Source organism: Vombatus ursinus, unplaced genomic scaffold, assembly GCF_900497805.2.
Source record: "Vombatus ursinus unplaced genomic scaffold, bare-nosed wombat genome assembly UNPS02003292.1, whole genome shotgun sequence".
NCBI lineage: Eukaryota > Metazoa > Chordata > Mammalia > Diprotodontia > Vombatidae > Vombatus > Vombatus ursinus.
In genome coordinates, this window is record NW_020943070.1 from 13,898,526 (window position 1) to 13,917,653 (window position 19,128).

Consider the following 19,128-nt stretch of genomic DNA (forward strand, 5'->3'; position numbering starts at 1 on the left):
GATGATGCAAAGAACTCTTGACTGGTCCCAAGTGACTTGAGGTTGTTCCAGCCCAACAAATGATTACCATCATCACCCCTGCTACATACTTTTTGCTCAATTATTGTATCTCTCAGGTAGAATAATGGTGATGATAGCATTTACAGAATACTTAGCACAGTGTCTGGCACATAGTAGGCACTTAATAAATAATTTATTGACTGACTGCTTTATGTTTTGCAAAGTACTTTACATCTGTTATGTCATTTGGTTCTCAAAACAACCTTGTGAGCTGGGTGTTATTGTTATCCCCATTTTACATATGAGAAAACTGAGACTTACCTCAAAGGTTAAGGGACTTGCTCCAGTTTACCTAGCTAGTAAGGGACGGAGGCAATAATTGAAATCAGGTCTTTTCGATTCTAAGTTGGTCAATAATATATAGATAGATAAATTATAGAGAGATGGATAGACTATAGGTAAGTAGATAGGTAGATAGAGAAAGGAAAAAAGAAAGAAAGAAAAAAGAAAAAATATAGATGGATAGATGATAGGTAGACAGAGCATTTATTAAGCTCTACTGCCAAGCACTGGCATATAAAAACAAATGAGGTTTGTCTTCAAAGGGCTTACATTCTAATGTAATTGTGGAAGATATTATATAAAAGGCATGAGTGGGAGGAAAGGAAGAGAAAGAGGAAAGAGGAAAGAAAAAAAAATGTTGAGGCAGCTAGGTGGTACAGTGGATAGAGCACTGGCCCTGAAGTCAGGAGGACCTGAGTTCAAATCCGGCCTCAGACCAAATACTTGACACTTATTAGCTGTGTGACCCTGGGCAAGTCACTTAACCTCAATAGCCTAAAAAAAAAAAAAAGAAAGAAAAAAAGAAAAAAATGTCCTCAACTGGTGACATAGTGAGGAAAAGGCATATGAAAGCCTAGTTCCTAGTTTTAGATAAGGCAGAAGGCTCACCTGTCAGAGTTATGGGGAAGTCAGGAGCACAGAGCTAATTTCTGGTGTGGTAGAGCTGGTTGGTAAGGCCATGGCAAAAAGCCTGCAGGAAGCCCAGCATTCTCGTCACATGCCAAAGTTCATTGAGGATAGGGGTTGTTTAACTTTTTTTGTTTATTTCTATATCCCCTTAGCACAATGCCTTGTATACATAAGGGACTTAATAAATGTTTGTTGAATTGAGCCACATTTTAACATAATTAGCTCCCAATACAATTCCAAAGTAATTTTTAGCACATGGCCCAGCACATTCAGTCTAGCCTTCCCAGATAGTATTTCCCATGAAGTAGTGTGACTTGAGCAACTTACATTTTTGAAATTAGAAATTGCTCAGCAGGGCGGAGGGTGGGGTACCCAGACTACAGACACTTTCAACAGAAAATCCATCATGTACAACATCAGTTGTCACCACAGGTGCCCCAGATCCACCCAGTTCTGGGAATGGAAAAGCTGACACAGGCGTCTAAAAGCACTGGTCTGATATCATCAGGACAGGAAATAGGGAAGGCTATAGTTTCTTAATAATCCAAACCTTTTCCAAAACTCTTTTGGGGTCAAATGAGGATTTGGGGGCAAACTTACTATAAGATGAGATAGAAATTCAGCAGATATTTTTCCCCAAAAGGATTTAGAGGATTTTTTTAAAAAGAACCAATTCCATCCCACACAGCATTTGATTTGCTTTTAAGGTCTGCCAAAGGCTACTATAGAATATCTTTCAACAAAGACCATAGTTCAGGTACTCAGACTGAGCCATGTAGACTAGCTAAAGATGTATTTCAGTGAAATGAAGTTAATGAAGCATTTCTAGCTTCACCAAAAATGAAAATGCAAAGACAGATTTGTTTCCCCATGGTCCCCATTAGCAAGGATTTTGTAACATTTTTCCTTTGAAGGCTTTGTTCTAGTGGCCTAGTGCCCCATCATAGTCAGGGTTTAACATCCTGGGCCGGGGGTGGGAGTGGGTGGAATTAAAATGGTCACATTATGAAGACTATCATTTGACTGAGTATCCATTTTCCTAAAGTTTAGGAGGCACATTAAGAGAGGTTGAGAAATCTTAGGAATAAGGGGCCAATTATTTCTTTTCCAATGCTATCACCCTGTCACATTTATGACTTTGCTTAAACATCAATTTTGTCTGTTATTTGTTCAATGAGGTAGCCCTCATTTCTATTGTTAGCTAATCCTGATGAAGTCTTCTTAATGGGAATGGAGAGCAGTCCAGCGTAGAATGTCAGAACTGGAAAGATCCATAGAGACTACTCATTTTATTAATTTAAAAACAATTTGATTGCTGCATTTTGGTTTTGCACCAAAGTAGTTTTCCCTTTAAGGTTCCCTCCACCACAACTTAACATTCTCTAAACACTCTCTTGTAATAACAAAGAAATGAAACATTTAAATTAAACTAACAGAATAGTAGCATCTGATAGTGTATATACCACATTTGGCTTCCATAGTCCCCCATCTCTCTAATGACTTGTCATGATAGAAGTTAATGACATACGTTGCTGGAATGAGTTTTCTGGGGCCAGGATTTAACCCATTATTTTTCCAGTTGAGGTTGCTGGGACTTAGAAAGGTTAAGTGACTTACTCATCAAAAAAAAATGTTGCAAAATTAAGATAGGTTTATCTCAAACTGTACATTCTGAAAATATTATTAGATGGTGCATGTAGCACTTACAAATCTATGAAAAATAGAAACCTTTATTTAAAAAAAAACTCACTTGGCAGAATGGTTTTGTAGCGGTTTTTAGTTCCATGACGTGGAATGTCAATTTCTTTGGGATCCACAAAGTTCATTGGTATTTCCTACAAAGAATAAATTACATCAGATTAGTATAAGACTATATTGGGGGATCTTCATGAGGTCATATCCGTTGGTTGGAATTATCTTTGAATTCTCCCTTTCCCTCTCCTTTCAATGCCCATCACCTACCAAGTCCTGATGGTGTTAGCTCAGCAATATAGAATATATCCAGGATTATAGCATAAGACTTTATCACAGGACACCAAAATTTAAAGCATGCGAAAAATTAACATAAGCCTTCCTTCAGCAGCTAGAAATACTTGGTTACTTACTAGGAACTTAGGTGACAGGAATAATTTATTCAAATAAGAAGCTACAGGTTTCTGGGTATTGTTAATAACACCTACCTATCAGCCAGTATAGTAACTAATTTCCTTTCCTGATTGAATAAATTTGTCTAAGATATTTCTTGTGTTGTTTTCACAAAACAAATGACTAAGTTATTTTAAGAGCACCTTTCAGACCTATGATCTCCCCCGCCCACATTTGCTTGTCCCATTCACCAAATTTTTTTTTCCTTCTTCTTTATCCCCCAAACTACCACTTTAGTACTGACCCTTATCTGCACTGACCTGGACTACTGCAATAATCTCTTAAAAGACCTTCCTATTTCTACTCTCTCCTTTCAAATGCTCCCTCATACTGTAAATAGTGATTATTTCTGTTCTGGCCAGAAACTCTGAGGATCTTTCCTCCCAGAATCATTCCGGGAGTTTTGCAAAGGCAAACTAGATCAATCTTTTTGCCTCAATTCTTGCCTAGCCTTTAATCACTGAATAGATGCTGTCTCAAACAAACTGAGACCTGGGAAAGAGCTTAAAAAGGTCAAGGTCTCTTACTACATCTGGGGCCATCACCAGTCATCTTGACTTATGTCTTACCACTGGACTCATATGATCCTGGAAGAGAGAGTGGGGCTTATGACTGTTCAGGGGCCTGCCTCACTTAAACTCCAACTCACTTGCAAATCAAAACAGCACCTTCCTAATGTCATTTGATCCTTTTTGAGAACAAAGTACTAACAACAATCTCATACTGCTTCCAGACTTATTTTCTCATATATTGATCTGTTTATGTTACTCTGTTTAGAAACAAACAAAAAACTGTAAATCGCTATTTACAGTATGCAGGAGAATTTGAAAGGAGAGAGTAGAATTAGGAAGGCCTTTTAAGGGATTATCACAGTAGTCCAGGTCAGTGCAGATAAGGGTCAATGAGTCTTTATTACCTAGTGAGTTCTTAGTTTGGCATTCAAATGCTTCCATAATCTGATACCATGATACTCTTTTTTTTTTTAAACCTTCTTAATCTTATACTATTTTGTTCGGTGTATGCTACAACTTTCCTTGTGCATACCCTCTACTTTCTCACCTCCATGCCTTTGCTAGTTCTGAAATAACTCATTTATATAGTGCTTTAAATTTTCCTAGGCATTTTCTTTATGGTCGGAGGTGAGTAATACAGGTAGTATCATCCCCAGAAATCTTGGGACATTTTGCTACCTGTCCAGCTAAACTCACCTATCTTCAGACAAGAGACCATACCTTTCTCCCTGTGTGATTTAGCATACTCATCTTTAGAATCATACCTTGGGGCTGAGCTTGATGAGAGAGTGAGCAGGAGCAGACCTACTTCCCTTTCCCCTTTCTACTTTCTTGCTCCAGGAATAAAGCAAATCATTCTCAGCAATACAATGATCCAAGCCATTCTGAAGGGCTTATGATGAAATATGTTATCCCTTTGCAGAGGAAGAACTGGTGGGGTCTGAATACAGATCAAAACATACTTCTTTTACTTTTCTCATTTGTCTTGGGTTTTTATTTTGGTCGATGTTTTCTTCTGCAACACGACTAATATGGAAACACGACTATACATGTATAAACTATATCAAATTGCTTGCCTTCTCAAGGTGGGGTGGGGAGGGAGGGAGAGAATTTGGAATTCAATTTGAAAAACAAATGTTGAAAATTGATTTACACATAATTGTGAAAAAATAAAATACTAAAAAATACTAAAAATACTAAAAAATAAAATACTAAAAAATACTAAAAAAAAAAAAAGGAATAAAGCAAATCATTACTTCCATTGTTTCTAGAGAGGGGAGGAGAGTGTAGGCATTGACTGTCCTATGGCTCCAGACCCCTTCCCTCTGAATCTTTTTACTGCCTTGTATGGTTTCCCCCATTAAAATGTAAACCCCTTGAGGGCAAGACATCTCACATTCCTATTTGTTACCCTAGTACCAGCACAGTATCTGACACATAATACTTAATAAAGTATCTAATAAATGTCTTTTTATTAATTTGTCTCCATTTTATGGATTTTAAAGATCAATCAATCAACAAGCATTTATTAAATTTGCCTGGAACTGTACTAAGCATCAGAGATGCAAAGAAAGGTAAAGCCAATCCCTGCCCTCAAGGAGCTTACATTGCAATGGAGGAGACAACATGTACATGAATAGGTACATTAAGATGTATATATAGAGAAGATGTAAGATCCCCTTAGAAAGAAAGGCAGGGGTCCTTAACCTGTTTATGTCATGAACTGCCTTGTCTGTCTGGTGAAGCCTACGAATCCCTTCTCAGCATAATGTTTTTTTTTAAGTAATTGAAGGAATGCTAAATGTCAGAAGCTAGTGAAAATAAAGAAGCAAATTTCCCCCCATAGCAGATGAGGTGGGAAACACGGAAAGGCCTCTTGCAGAAGGTGGCATTTGAGCTGAGTCTAGAAAGAAGCCAGGAATTCTAAATGGCAGAAGTGAGGAAAGAAGGCATTCCAGGCATGGGAGACTGCCAAGACAAAGGCATGAAGATAGCAGATAGAGTGTCATGAGTAAGGAACACCAAATAGACCCAAATGGCTGTATTCAAGAGTTCTTAGAGAGGTAAATATGCCTAGAAAGGTAGGAAGGGGCAGGCTGTGAAGAGTTTCAATATCAAACAAAGAACATTGTGTTCGAAACTGGAGGGAATAGGAAAGAGGAGGAATCTGAAGCACAAACAGGATAAGTTATGGCCACACAATAAGTAATTGTCATACCTGGAACTCAAATTCAGATTCTTAGACTTTAAAGCCAACGATTTTTCCACTATACCAAGCTGTCTCCATGACCTAACCAGCTATGACCATTGAATTTCTGTTTTTCAGTCATTTCAGTTGTGTCTGACTCTTTATGATCCCATCTGGGGTTTTCTTGACAAGGATACTAGAGTGGTTCGCCATTTTCTTCTCCAGTTCATTTTACAGATGAGGAAACTGAGGCAAACAGGGTGAAGTGACTTACCCAGGGTTACACGACTAGTGTCTGAGACCATATTTGAACCCAGGAAGATGAGTCTTCCTAACCCCAGGCCCAGCACCCTATCTACTAGACCACCTAGCTGCCCCTTGAATTCCTATTCATCCTTTGAAGCCTAATTCAAACACCACTTCCTTCAGGAAGTCTTTCCTGATTACCCCGTTAATAATAATTCTTCCCCCTTATACCATTGTTTTTACCTTTAAAATTTTTGTGGATATCTTTTGTGTTTACGTTACTTTAATTTCCAAATAGAACCATCCTTCCCTAACCATTGAACCATTCCTTGCAACAAAGGATAAAAAAAGAAAGAAAATAAGAAGCATTTCAGCAAAATTAACCAACATATCATCTGAGTCCCAAAGTATAAGTGATATTCCCTACCCATAATTCCTCACCTCTGCAATGAATCTACCAAGCAAACAAGCAACAAGCCTATATTAAACACCTACTATGTTCCACGTATGTTGCTAAGTCCTGGTGATAAAACAACAACAACAAACAAACAAACAAACCCAGTGAAAGGGAAGGGCATTTTTTCCTTCTGTCATTCAGGGCCAACCTTAGTACTTTTCTAATGCCTCATTTAAATAAAACATCTATTATTTAGCTATTTTATAGAGATGAAGTATGATTGAGTGGCAGGAGTATTGGACTTCTCATCATAGCACCAGAGTTTCAATTTATATTTTGCCACTTAGTACCTGTGTGACCTTGGGCAAGTCATTTAATTTCCTTGGTCTCAGTTTCTTCATCTATAAAATGAAAGAATGGGATTACATGGCCTTTGAGGTCCTTTCCAATTCTAGATCAATAATTCTACAACCTCTAATCTTTTTGTAGGTGTTAGATTTCCCTGCTAAGTGTAATTCATGAAGGGTGGAACAAGGTCTTATCTAAACTTTGGATCACCCCCACCTTCTTGGCACAGAATTTTGTACATGTGTTTGTTGAATCGAGTTGAGTTGAATTGACTTGAGATTACAGCTATTCTGGAGATGAAAGTCATTTTTTTTTTAAAAAGAAGGAAAAAAAACACAGACTCTCATTCTTTAGTATGTTAACACCCATCTGGTACATAAACATATCAAGGGCTAGTGGATGGGATAATGTCCAAGAAATACTACTACTAAGTTAACAAGAGAATGTCTCTTTATGAGGTTATTAGATAGGTTAAAGAACATCATTAGAAAGAAGAAATGAGAATCAGTTTTGTTAAATGGTAAGGGGCCAGATTTGATATTTTTCCTGGGTCTCCTACATAAATGCATTCTTGAAAACTATGATATTTTACTAAATGTTTAAATACCTTTATACAATTTATAATCAAATCTAGGAATGGAAGTTCTCTTATAAGGATGGACTCTATTTGCTTTTCGTTAATTATATCCTTATTGTGGCTGCTCAGTTCCTCCTCAACAACTCCTTGGTATATGATAAAAAAAAAACCAAACCAAACAACTTTTATTTCAGGTGTGATTGAGCTGATGTTCTATTAAGAATATCAGAAAAGGACCAACATCTTATACCATATACCAAAATAAAGTCAAAACAGGTACACAATTTAGATATAAAGGCTGATACTATAAGCAAACTGGGAGAGCAAGAAATAGTTTACCTGTCAGATTTATGGATAATGGAAGAATTTATGACCAAACAAGAAATAGAGAACATTATGAAATGCAAAATGGATAATTTTGATTACATTAAATTGAAAAGTTTTTGCACAAAAAAAGCCAGTGCAAGTAAGATTAGGAGGGAAGCAGAAAACTGGGAATTTTTACAACCAGTGTCTCTGGTAAAGGTCTCATTTCTAAAATACGTAGAGAACTGAGTTAAATTCATAAGAATAGAAGTCATTCCCCAATTAATAAATGATCAAAGGATACAAACAGTAATTTTCAGAGGAAGAAATTAAAGCTATCCAAAATCATATGAAGAAAATGCTCTAAATCACTATTGATTAGAGAAATGCAAATCAAAACAACTCTGAGGTACCACATCACTCCTCAGTGTGGCTAACACCAGATTGGCTAACATGACAAAACAGGAAAATGATAAATATTGGAGAAGATGTGGGAAAATTGAAACACTAATGCATTGTTGGTGGAGTTGTGAACTGATCCAACCATTCTTGAGAGCAATGTGGAACTATGTCCACAGGGCTATAAAAATGTACATACCCTCTGACCCAGCAATACCACTTCTAGGTCTTATTCCAAAGAGATCATACAAATGGGAAAAGGACCCACATGTACAAAAATATTTGTAGCAGCTCTTTCTGTGGTGGCAAAGAATTGGAAATTGAGTTGATGCTCATCAGTTGGGGAATGGTTGAACAAGTTGTGGTATATGAATGTAATGGAATACTATTGTGCTATAAGAAATGATGAGCAGGCAGATTTTTAAAAAACCTGGAAAGACTTATATGAACTGATTCTGAGTGAAGTTAGCAGAATCAGGAGAACATTGTACACAGTAACAGCCACATTGTATGATGACTAACCTTGATAGCCTCATCTCTTCTTAGCAATGTAAAGATCTAAGACAACTCCAAAAGCCTAATGATGGAAAATGCTATCCGGAAAAAGAACTATGGAGTCTGAATGCAGATCAAAGCGTATTATTTGTTCTCTCTCTCTCTCTCTCTCTCTCTCTCTCTGTTTCTTCTTTCTTGTGGTTTCTCCCATTGGTTCTAATTCTTCTTTACAACATGACTAATGTGAAAATAGGTTTAATATGAATGTATATGTAGAGCCTCTATCAAATTACATTCCATCTTGGGGTGGGGGGAGGGGAGAGATGGGAGAAAATTTGGAACTCAAAATCTTATGGAAGTGAATGTTGAAAACTAAAGATAAATAAATTTATTTTTTAAAAAAAGAATATGAGAAAAGGAAGTTCCATTCAAAATCATGACAATATCAACAAAATTTTCTTAGGCTCAATTTATCAAGACACATTGAAGACCTGAATAAAAATGCTCCTTCCATCCAGCGTTCATAGGTGGATTACTCCAATATAATAAAAATCATGATACTACCTCAAGTAATCCACAGATTGAGTGCTACACCAATCAAATGACCAAAAGGGACTTTTAGAGAGCTAGGCCGAATTTCTAAGGAGAAAATTTGTTTGGAGGAGCAAATGATTTAGAATCTCAAGGTGAGGTGCAGCTAGGTGGCACAGTGGATAGAGCACTGGCCCTGGAGTCAGAAGGGAGGACTTGAGTTCAAATCCGCCCTTAGACACTTGACACTTACTAGTTGTGTGACCCTGGGCAAGTTACTTAACCCTGATTGCCTTGCCAATAAAATAAAATAAAATAAAAAGAATCTGAAGACAATAATGGGAAAAAATGTAGTAATAATGAAAGCAGAATAGCACTTTCAGACCTCAAATTATAGAGTAAAATGGTAATCATCAAAATTATTTAGTGGTGGTTAAATTTTTTTAAAGTAGATCAATGGAACAGATAAATTAAGGAAGAATCAGAAACAATTGATTTTAATAACTTGGTATTTGATGAACTCAGGAATACAAATTACTTGAGGAAGAATTAAGTACAGGATCTAAACATTAAAGGTCATAGCATTTTTTTTAATTAAAAGGAACCCAACCAGGCATCTTTCACAGCTATTTCCAAGGGGAGAATTCTTAACCAAATATGGAACAGAGGTAATCACAAAAGATATGATAGATTTTGATGCCCTAAAATGAAAAAGGTTTTGCACAAACATAATTAATATAGCTTGGATAAGAAGGGAAGCAGCGATTGAGGAGGAAAAACTCTGCATCAAATATCAATGATAAGAGTCTGATACCCAAGAATTATTGTGAACTAACACAAATGATTTTAACTGGACCTCACTGAAGACCATTTTCCCAATGGATATAAGCAGTTATCAAAATAAATATCACAACCTCTCAATAACCATATGAAATATTGTTCCAAATACCTAATAATATAAATGTGATAAAAAAAAAACCCTGATGTTTCATCACACACTGAACAAAATGATAAAGACGACAAAAAGATGTTAATGGTAATTGTTGGAAGGGTTGTAAAAAGATAGGCACATTAGCACAATGTTGGTTGAGCTGTGAATAATTATTCCAGCCATTCTAGAAAGCAATCTGTCATGAAAATCATTCAATCAATCAATCAATCAATCAATCTGGGGCAGCTAAGTGGTGCAGTGGATAGAGCACTGGCCCTGGAGTCAGGAGGACCTGAGTTCAAATCCAGCCTCAGACACATAACACATAACACTCACTAGCTGTGTGACCCTGGGCAAGTCACTTAATCCCAATTGCCTCACAAAATAAATAAATAAAATTAAAAAAATAGAAAGCAATCTAGAAGTATACTAATAAAGTGACAAGAATATCCATACCCTTTGACTCAGAGATCCAAGAAAGGCTCTGTATACATCAAAATATTTACAGCAGCACTTTTTTTGTAGTAGGAAAGAACTAGACACGAATAGATAATTATTAATTGGAGAATGGCTAAACAAACCACAGTACATGAATGAAGTGGAATGTAACTGTGTTATAAGAAAAAACGAATATAAGGAATAACATGAAATAAGGAGAACTGGGGGAAAACATACCGAAAGACTTCAACATTGTAAATGGAAAGAACAATGATAACAAAACAAGTGAAGCTGAATACTGTGAAATATTACAATGCCAAAGCTTGGTCCTGAAGAAGGGATGTGACAATGCACTTCCCTTCATTCTTCACAGATGTGGGGGACTATGGGTATGGAAGACTGAATATAAGGTTGATGTCAGTCAATGTGTTGATCAGTTTTACTGAAATGTTTTTGATTCTTTTCTTTACTCTTTGTTATAAGGGTTGGCTATCTGAGAGGTGAAGGAGGAAGGGTGTATTAGGCAATATAGGCGAGGTAAAAATGAAAGATAGCAATAACAACAATTTGAAAAAGAAAAACTTCATAACCAGCTATTCCCTTGATTGCAAGCAGACCTTATAATTCTAGCACCAAAGGTCAATTACATGTGGGCCCACCAAATAGGAACGTGTGTATTCTATGTCAATTACTTCTCCTTGACCCCTCTCTTCAAATGAACTCTCCTTTGTGGCAGAATAAATGCCTAAATAAGTGACATAAATTTCAAATGATTTGAGAAAAAGCAGCTAGTGAATAGAATTTACATATCAATATCAGACCTAAAAGTTGTTGGATATAGCAAAGTTTGAAGATGAAGTAGGGTTGGAGGAGGAGAGAGATAATAATCAAAAGCTTTCAAAAGGACACCAATAATGTTTTAGGATATGTGCAATGAAATGTAGAAAGATAGCGGGATAGAGAGAGAGACCTTAAAGTCAAGAAGACCTATGTTCAAATCCTGACTCTCACCCACGGAGGTGCCAGCCTAGGAAAATCAATAAATCATTCAGTGACTGTAAGTTACAAAACAGTTGTCAGTCTCCATTAATAAAGGGAGTTTCCTCATAAGGATTATCTTATGTGAACATAATCATGGTTTTAAAATCAAAATATATTTAACAGCTTAATGTAAGATTTGGTAAAAAAAATGGCTTCCATGCAAATTAGCAACAACTATAATAACTTCTTAGTTACATGATAATTAAAATGGTTTGTCAATCAGCACCATAATTTTCATTTTTAGATACTCTTTCCTCTGTGAAAACTATGTCAACAGCCTATGTAGAATATTAAATGAAACAAAAAAATTGTGATATCTCTCATTTCATTATTTGAAAAGAATGAGATGTCAAACAATTCATTTGAATTTTCCACTGTTTAGTCAGTCTGCAAATTTGTGAAAAGTCAAGTTTTGTTATAAGGATGAAACCTTGGACCAATAAAATAAAGCATTGAGGAGAAAATGAAAATTTTGGCATTTCCCCCTTTTATTATCTTAGATATAATAGAGAAAATATTGAATTAGTCAATGCCTAGAGGGAAAAAAAAGACTCATGAAATTGTCAATAGAAGCAGAATTAGATTTAGAGCAGGTTGTTCTATTTAATTGAATTCTTTAGTTAGGTCTATTTGACTCTATCAAACATCTCCCTGATAATGGATCTGATAAAAGAATAGTAGAGTAAGGCCATTATTAGACATTCCACAGTAATGTTAATTTCATGTGCCAGGTAGACATGCTTTTAAAAAGCGCACTAACTTGAGATGTGTATGGATGTAAAACATGGAGAATGAGTTCCCTAAACATACTCTACCATGGGCAGATACACACCTTTCCTGACTGTGCCATAAACATCCTGTGAGCTTTGTCAGAGACATGCCAGAGAGATTAGGGAAGGGCACAAATGAAGTTTCTGAGGATGCAGCTTTCATTAACCTCATGAGATAGCATTAGCAATATTATCCACGCCTTTTGATTCATTCTGTGCCCTAAGATGTCTAGTCTCATGCTGTCCAGCCCCATGTATGAGACTTTCTCCAGAGATACACACAACACGAGGGAACACAAACACAGACACAGGATAAGCACCTAGGTAACCAGACTCCCCAGGGGTGCATGGCTCAGCCACACGGAAGTCTCAGTTGGCTGTCTTGCTCTTTCCCCTGACAACACAGTCAGCTTTGTTAGTTCGAGGGATAGTTTGAGAGCCTGTGCTAACTTTGATTTTATAGGCTAGCTATAGGCAATCTTAGAGAGAGAGAAAGACTTGGGTTCCCTTAGGAATATGCACAACATCTGTTGCCCTCCCATTCCATAGATAATTGCCTTGCCTTCTGATTGTGGTAGCACATAGTCTCAAGGTCTGTGTCACACCCTTTCCTCCCCAGACACAAATATTAAACCAATGTAGATAAACACCTTTGAAATAAGGGAAAGACTCACCATGAATTCAGTCTGGAGTAAATGGGAACTTGTCATGGTGTCCCTCAGCTGTGACCTCGTGAGAACCCGGCTGGCTGACTGCAGGTACTCCATTGCTACTTTCTCTCGTGGGGTCGGCACAGCCACAAAAGGCTCGATGGTCCCCAAACCACTCATGTCTAAAGTAAGAGACACATTGGATCCTCGCCTGCATTTGAAAATAGTTCGGTTTTGCATTAGCAAAATTACTAAAAGAAGTAATTACTTAAAGATTACTTTAAAATATTTACCTCCTTAAAGAAGAATTAGATGACTTTTCCTTTGTGGTTCAAAATTTGACTATGGCAGTCAAACACAATTCCTTCATAGAAACATAGTTACACTTATTGGGATGAGCTTATTTTAATACTTTGAATACCTGTGATATCATCTATGTGGATACTGTATGTACCAACATAGATCGTAACCCCTCTAAAACTTTGAAGATGTTCTTTAAAAGTTACTAGTGCTAAAAAATTGATTACCCTGGGCTAAATGGGAGATAAGCCTCTTCAAACTTCATTGATTGAATATGGTAGTTGAAGATGACTTCAATATTGTGAGCCTTGCTGATTGTCAATTCTTGAATGGTCGTAAAGAAGGGTAGAAGTACTGTGGGATAAGATATAGTCAACTACCCTAATTTTCAATAAAGAGAAGAAAACGGAATATGTGAATTCTAGGCCAACGAACTTGACTTCTGATTCCTGGCAAAATTCTAGAGCATATCATTAAAGGGATGGCTAGTAAACATCTAGAAAAGGAAGTAATGATCATAAGGAGCTAGCATGGCTTGATCAATAACAGATCATGTCAGATTAACTTCATTTGCTTTTTGGGCACAGTTACTAGATTGGTAGATAAGGTGAATGGAGTAGATCAAGTCTGTCTATATTTCAATTAAAGTATCTGGCAAAGTTTCTTACATACTATTCTTGTAGCAAAAACATACAGATTTTGGCTTGATGATTATATAGGTAGATGAGTTGAGGACTGGTTAAATAGGTAGATCCTAAGGGTAATCATTAATGGTTGAATATGTGTATGGAAGGAAGTCTCCAATGTAGTACCCACAGATCTCTGTTTAGTCCCTCTGTTGTTTAACACTAATTATGACTGACATAAAGGCATGGATATCATATTTATAATATTTGAGGATAGCACAAAACTGAGAGAAATAACTGACATTAAATAATAGGGTTGGGATCCCCCCAAAGTCTTAAACATCTAATTTTGGTTTGAATGTAATTAAATAAATTTAATATTTTAGATAAATGGATACCAAAAATCTTAAATATCCAACTTTGGGTTGAATGTAGTCAAAAGAATTTAATATTTTAGGTAGATCTATTTTCTATTATAAAAGAAAAATTGGTCAATTTTTCTCCTGTGGATCTAAATTTGACTATAGCAGCCAAACACAATTCCTTCACAGGAACCTAGTAGTAAATATTGGGGCTTGTTTATACTTGGGTTCAAGAATCAACTGCACAAAAAATATATATACATATATATGTGTATGTATGTGTGTGTGTGTGTGTGTGTGTGTGTGTGTGTATGGAGGCCTGGCTAGACAGTAGTTCATAAGAAAAGTTGACAAGTTCATGGTGTTTTAGATAATTGCAAACTCAATACAAACCAATTTGAAATAGCAGCTGAAAACAAAACAAACAAACAAAAAAACCTAGTGCAAACTTAACCTTCATTAGATAATAGATAGTTTTCAGGATCAGAGAGGTAATCCTGTTGGATTCTGTCCTGGTCAGACCAAACTTTGAATTCTGTTTTCATTTCTGTTTGCCACATTTTAGGAAGCCTATTGATAAGCTACAGTAGAAGCATAAGTAGCAATTTTGACACCTTGGGCAAGTGACACAAATTGTACTACAGGGGATCAGTTGGAAACCATGACCTCAAAGCACCTTTGTATTTTGTGATATGAAAATAATATGGGAAGTGATTAAGATAAATTCACTTGAATGAGGGAGGAATTAGTTACTCTCATGGCTCTCAGATGGTTATTTTTAATAACTCCCTATTTAATGAATTATTCTTGATATCTGGGTGCTGAATTCAATTGTTTTTATGTTAAAAGGACACTTAGGTGGTGTAGTGAATAGAGCACTGGCCCTGGAGTCAGGAGAACCTAAGTTCAAATCCGACCTCAGACACTTAACACTTACTAGCTGTGTGACCTTGGACAAGTCACTTAACCCCATTGCCTAGCCCCCTACCCCCCCCCCCAAAATTAAAGGATACATTTATGAAATATTTTTGACCTCTAAATCTCCAGAGCAAAGTTCTGGTTCTAGTAACAGCTATGAATTAGATAGTGTCTGGACAAGCTTGGATAGCATGGTGAAGGTCCTCAAGATTATAATCTCTGACCATAGTTGAAGAAATTAAGGATATTTAACAAGGGAAAAAAAATTAAAAAGTCATGGTGTTTGATAATTAGGAATCTTGACGCCTTGAAAGGAAGAGAGGAAGGGAGAGAAAAGAAGATGAGAGGAGAAGTGAAAAAGAAGAAAGGAGAGGAAAAAAGAAGAGAGAGGAGAGGAAAGAAAAGAAAAGAAAGAAAAAAGTTCATATTGATAATATAAATGTCAAGTATTAATTTCTAGGGATTAGAATAATGGGAGGTAGGTCTTGTGAAATTTCCCTGATGAATTTTTCCCAAAGGACATGTCATATTAGGGAAATGAGTATAAAACATATCATTCATTTATATCAGACTAATGTTTTGAAAAGTAACAAATTATCTTTTTATTAAAAACTAAAAAGATTAATTTTCTTCACAACTTATAGAAATTATTGTGGGAAACAGTGCTCCCTTTCCCTCTTGTCCCTAATTCTTTAATGGTTTAATACTGAACATTGAGCAGGAGGTTCATTACATTTCTGAGTAGTGACATAAAATCCAAACGTCATTATTGAATGTGTACAACTTTTCCTCACTGAGGAGCATGGCATGGTTTCTACTGGTTGTTGGGTGTGTTCCATACTAAGGAAGTCTGAAACTCAGTGGCAGCTGTTGCTGTGGAAATGGGAAAATAAAGAGCTCTCTAGGGACCAAAGAAATGCATCACAACCAAGAAATATAAACAAAATAGCCATTTTCCAGGTCTCTGAACCAAGGGCTGGCAGAAAATCATAGTATGGCAGAGGAGTATCTCATCCTACAAAATGTATGCTTGTGTCAGTCTTAGAATGCTGCAAAAGCATTCACAGTTTTCAATCTTTTGACCATATATACGATAAGGTAAAACTCTCTGTATACTTGTACATTTTTCTTGTTGTGAATATTGGAAATGCACATTTAAATAAATTTTCTTAAATGCACATAAGTGCTGAGAACATTAGATTGTTTTTCAAGTATATCTGATTTATTCTACGCATTTGTGCATGTAGAAATCCTTGGTTTGATCATCATTAAAACTGCTATTAGAAAATATCCCTGCTATCAGAAAAAAAAAGAAATTATGAAGTAGGCCAAATTGTTTTCAGATTCTTGGTCAATGAAAAACCTGGGATTTCTAGTGGAAGGTTTTGATTAAAAGGAAATAAAGTCCACTGCTTAGACTTCATTGATCCTTCTACTTCAGTTTGAATTCTTGTCTGGCATTAGGAATGATGGGAGCAAGTGTTGAGAAAGGTAGAATTAGTTTAATGAAAAGCAACAGCCAGGCTGTGTATGTCCATTCAGGTGGCTTCCTCAATCCTCTGACTATTTTTATGGCCTTAAATCTTATGCTCTGGAGCCCAACTCATTCTTTCAATGCAGAAAGAAATCACTAAAGCAGAAATTTACAATATGGTCTTGTAGCTGGAAAGAGTCACTGCAAATCTGCTGGAATAGCGGACATTGGGTGTAGCTGAGTAATGATCCTGCTGGTGGCTGTCAGGGCTGGAATGTGGTTACGCTAAAATCATTTCCAGCTCTGAATCTCTGATCCTGTGAACTTGGTTGTTTATATAGCTGAAATGATTTCTTATGACACCTACTTGACTTTGGCCTCTAACTCCCTTCCTCACTCCTAATGCTGTTTTCAACAAGTCCCCCAATCCCAACTTGCTCTTTTTTCACTTTTTTTTCTTCTCATTTGTCCCTATTCTACATCCTGTAACTGTGTCTTAACTAGCCATTTGGTATAAGTTAGGGCTACAGCTTTGTAGCCCTTTCTCTGTTAAATGGCTCTACTGTGGACAACTGGGAATTTTCTGAATGCCACACCATGTCTAACAGGCATTCTCCGGGAGTACCCTCTGCATCCTATTCTCATGACTAGTGTGCTATGCAGAAATTTCTTCTGGAGACTAGCAAATAAAGTATGCAGTATGATAATTGAATGATTAGCAATAATTCTGATTGGGCAGTTAGGTGGCACAGTGGATAGGCGGCTAGGCCTGGAATCAGGAAGATGTGAATTCAAATCTAGCCTCAGACACTTACTAGCTGTGTGATCTTGGACAAGTCACTGAAACCTGTTTTCCTTAGTTCCTCATTTGTAAATGAGCTGGAGAAGGAAATAGCAAACCACTCCAATATCTTTGCCAAGAAAGCCCCAAAAGCAGTCACGAAGAGTCAGACATGACTGAAATGACTCAACAAGAACAAAAATAATTCTGATTATAATAACTTTTATTACCATTGTGAAACTAAGGGAAGGAATGGTCTCCTAAGTTCTCACGGATAGGTGAGTACCTGAACAGGAATGAAGCAAAGTATACAACCTGAATGATGCCTAGAACAGTATGGCACAGATCCCAGGTATGGAATTTGTTAGGAAGATAGTATATAAATACATATCATCATCAAGTTCTTTTCCCTTTGATATCTTGTTCAAGCCTACGATTTATAGCTGGAAAAGTGACAGGGAATAAGAACATGGTGGGGAGAGAGAGGAGAGAGGAAAAAAAGAGGGCCAAGGAGAGAACCTTTTGGGAGGTCCCCATTTTGAGAGAAGAAGGTGAAATAATGAACCAGCAAAGGAGACCAAAGAAGATGAGTAGGAATAAAATTGAAATATTTGGGCAGAGACTTATAACTAGGATTTATTCTAGAGATAGGGACTAGAGCAGTGATTTCATTGGTACAGGGAACTCCCAGGTAAGGAAATTCTCTTTACCAAGGCAGGTTGTCACCTTCTCTGCAATTATAATCTTAGTCGTCAAGAGCAGTGGTATCAAACTCAAACAAAAACGGGAATGGAGGATATACTGCATATTGGCTTAGAACCCACATAGTAACATTATCTATGTTCTATTGCATTTATATTTATTTTGTTAAATGTTTCCCAATTACATTTTAACCTGATTCTGGCACCATTCAGGAGTGTTGTCTCTCCTCCCCATAAAAGGTTTCATGTATGACTCTTCCATACTAGATAATGGAGAGGTTAAGCTACTTTCCTAGGGTCACATACTGAGTATGTGTCATGTGTCGGAAATGAGACATGAACTCAGGTCTTCCTAACTTTGAGACCAGTCCTCTAGCCACTATGCAACACTGCCTCTCATGCCAGGAATTTATATCTGGGACAAATTCAGGTGATAAAGATAAAGTGAGCAAGTCAAAAGCCAATTGAATTGGAGATACAGTTGTGGCCAAGAGAGGGGTCCAAACACAAAGAGTCTGAACTTCATCATGAGGGTTGGAAGGGGGAAGATGGGTCTAAGGAGAGGTATAATGAGACCTTTGGCATGATAGCCTGGGGACATTCTCTTGAATGTTGGCTTCCTGAGCCAAAGTCAAGTTTACTACATATTAGTTATGATCCAATTTTTGGGAATCCTGTTCAGAAGTATGGGAAAACTAAGCGATGTAGAGAATTATAAACATGGCAAATGTCACAGATCACATGTCACAGGGTTTAATTTAAATATAGCCAATTTCCCAATGTTTGCCGGTAAAAAGGAAAAAAAAAATAGTCCTTTGTCTCAGAACAAAGTATAGCTAGAATTTTGTTCTTTTCTTCTTTGGTTTTTACTATTGTCCTGTCAGTCATTAATGGTGAAAGGGCTGTTTTTCTTCTGACAAAAGACTGAAATGACGCCATCTCTAATTTTAACTTTCAATTTTTAGTTTTTCCTAGTTGAGAGAATTAGTTCAGAAAATGCAATGCTAGAGAAACATTACT

General features: G+C 36.7%; 1 protein-coding gene across 1 annotated transcript in view; it reads right to left on the reverse strand.

Annotated features, from left to right (window-relative positions):
* PTPRR (protein tyrosine phosphatase, receptor type R) overlaps positions 1–19,128 on the reverse strand; it is a 352,189-nt gene that overhangs the window by 78,832 nt on the left and 254,229 nt on the right. Inside the window, exons 7-8 of the mRNA XM_027873737.1 lie at positions 12,971–13,157; positions 2,723–2,807 (exon numbers count right to left, since the gene is read on the reverse strand). Coding sequence (XP_027729538.1) covers positions 2,723–2,807; positions 12,971–13,157 — 272 coding nt within the window. The remainder of the gene's footprint in view (positions 1–2,722; positions 2,808–12,970; positions 13,158–19,128) is intronic.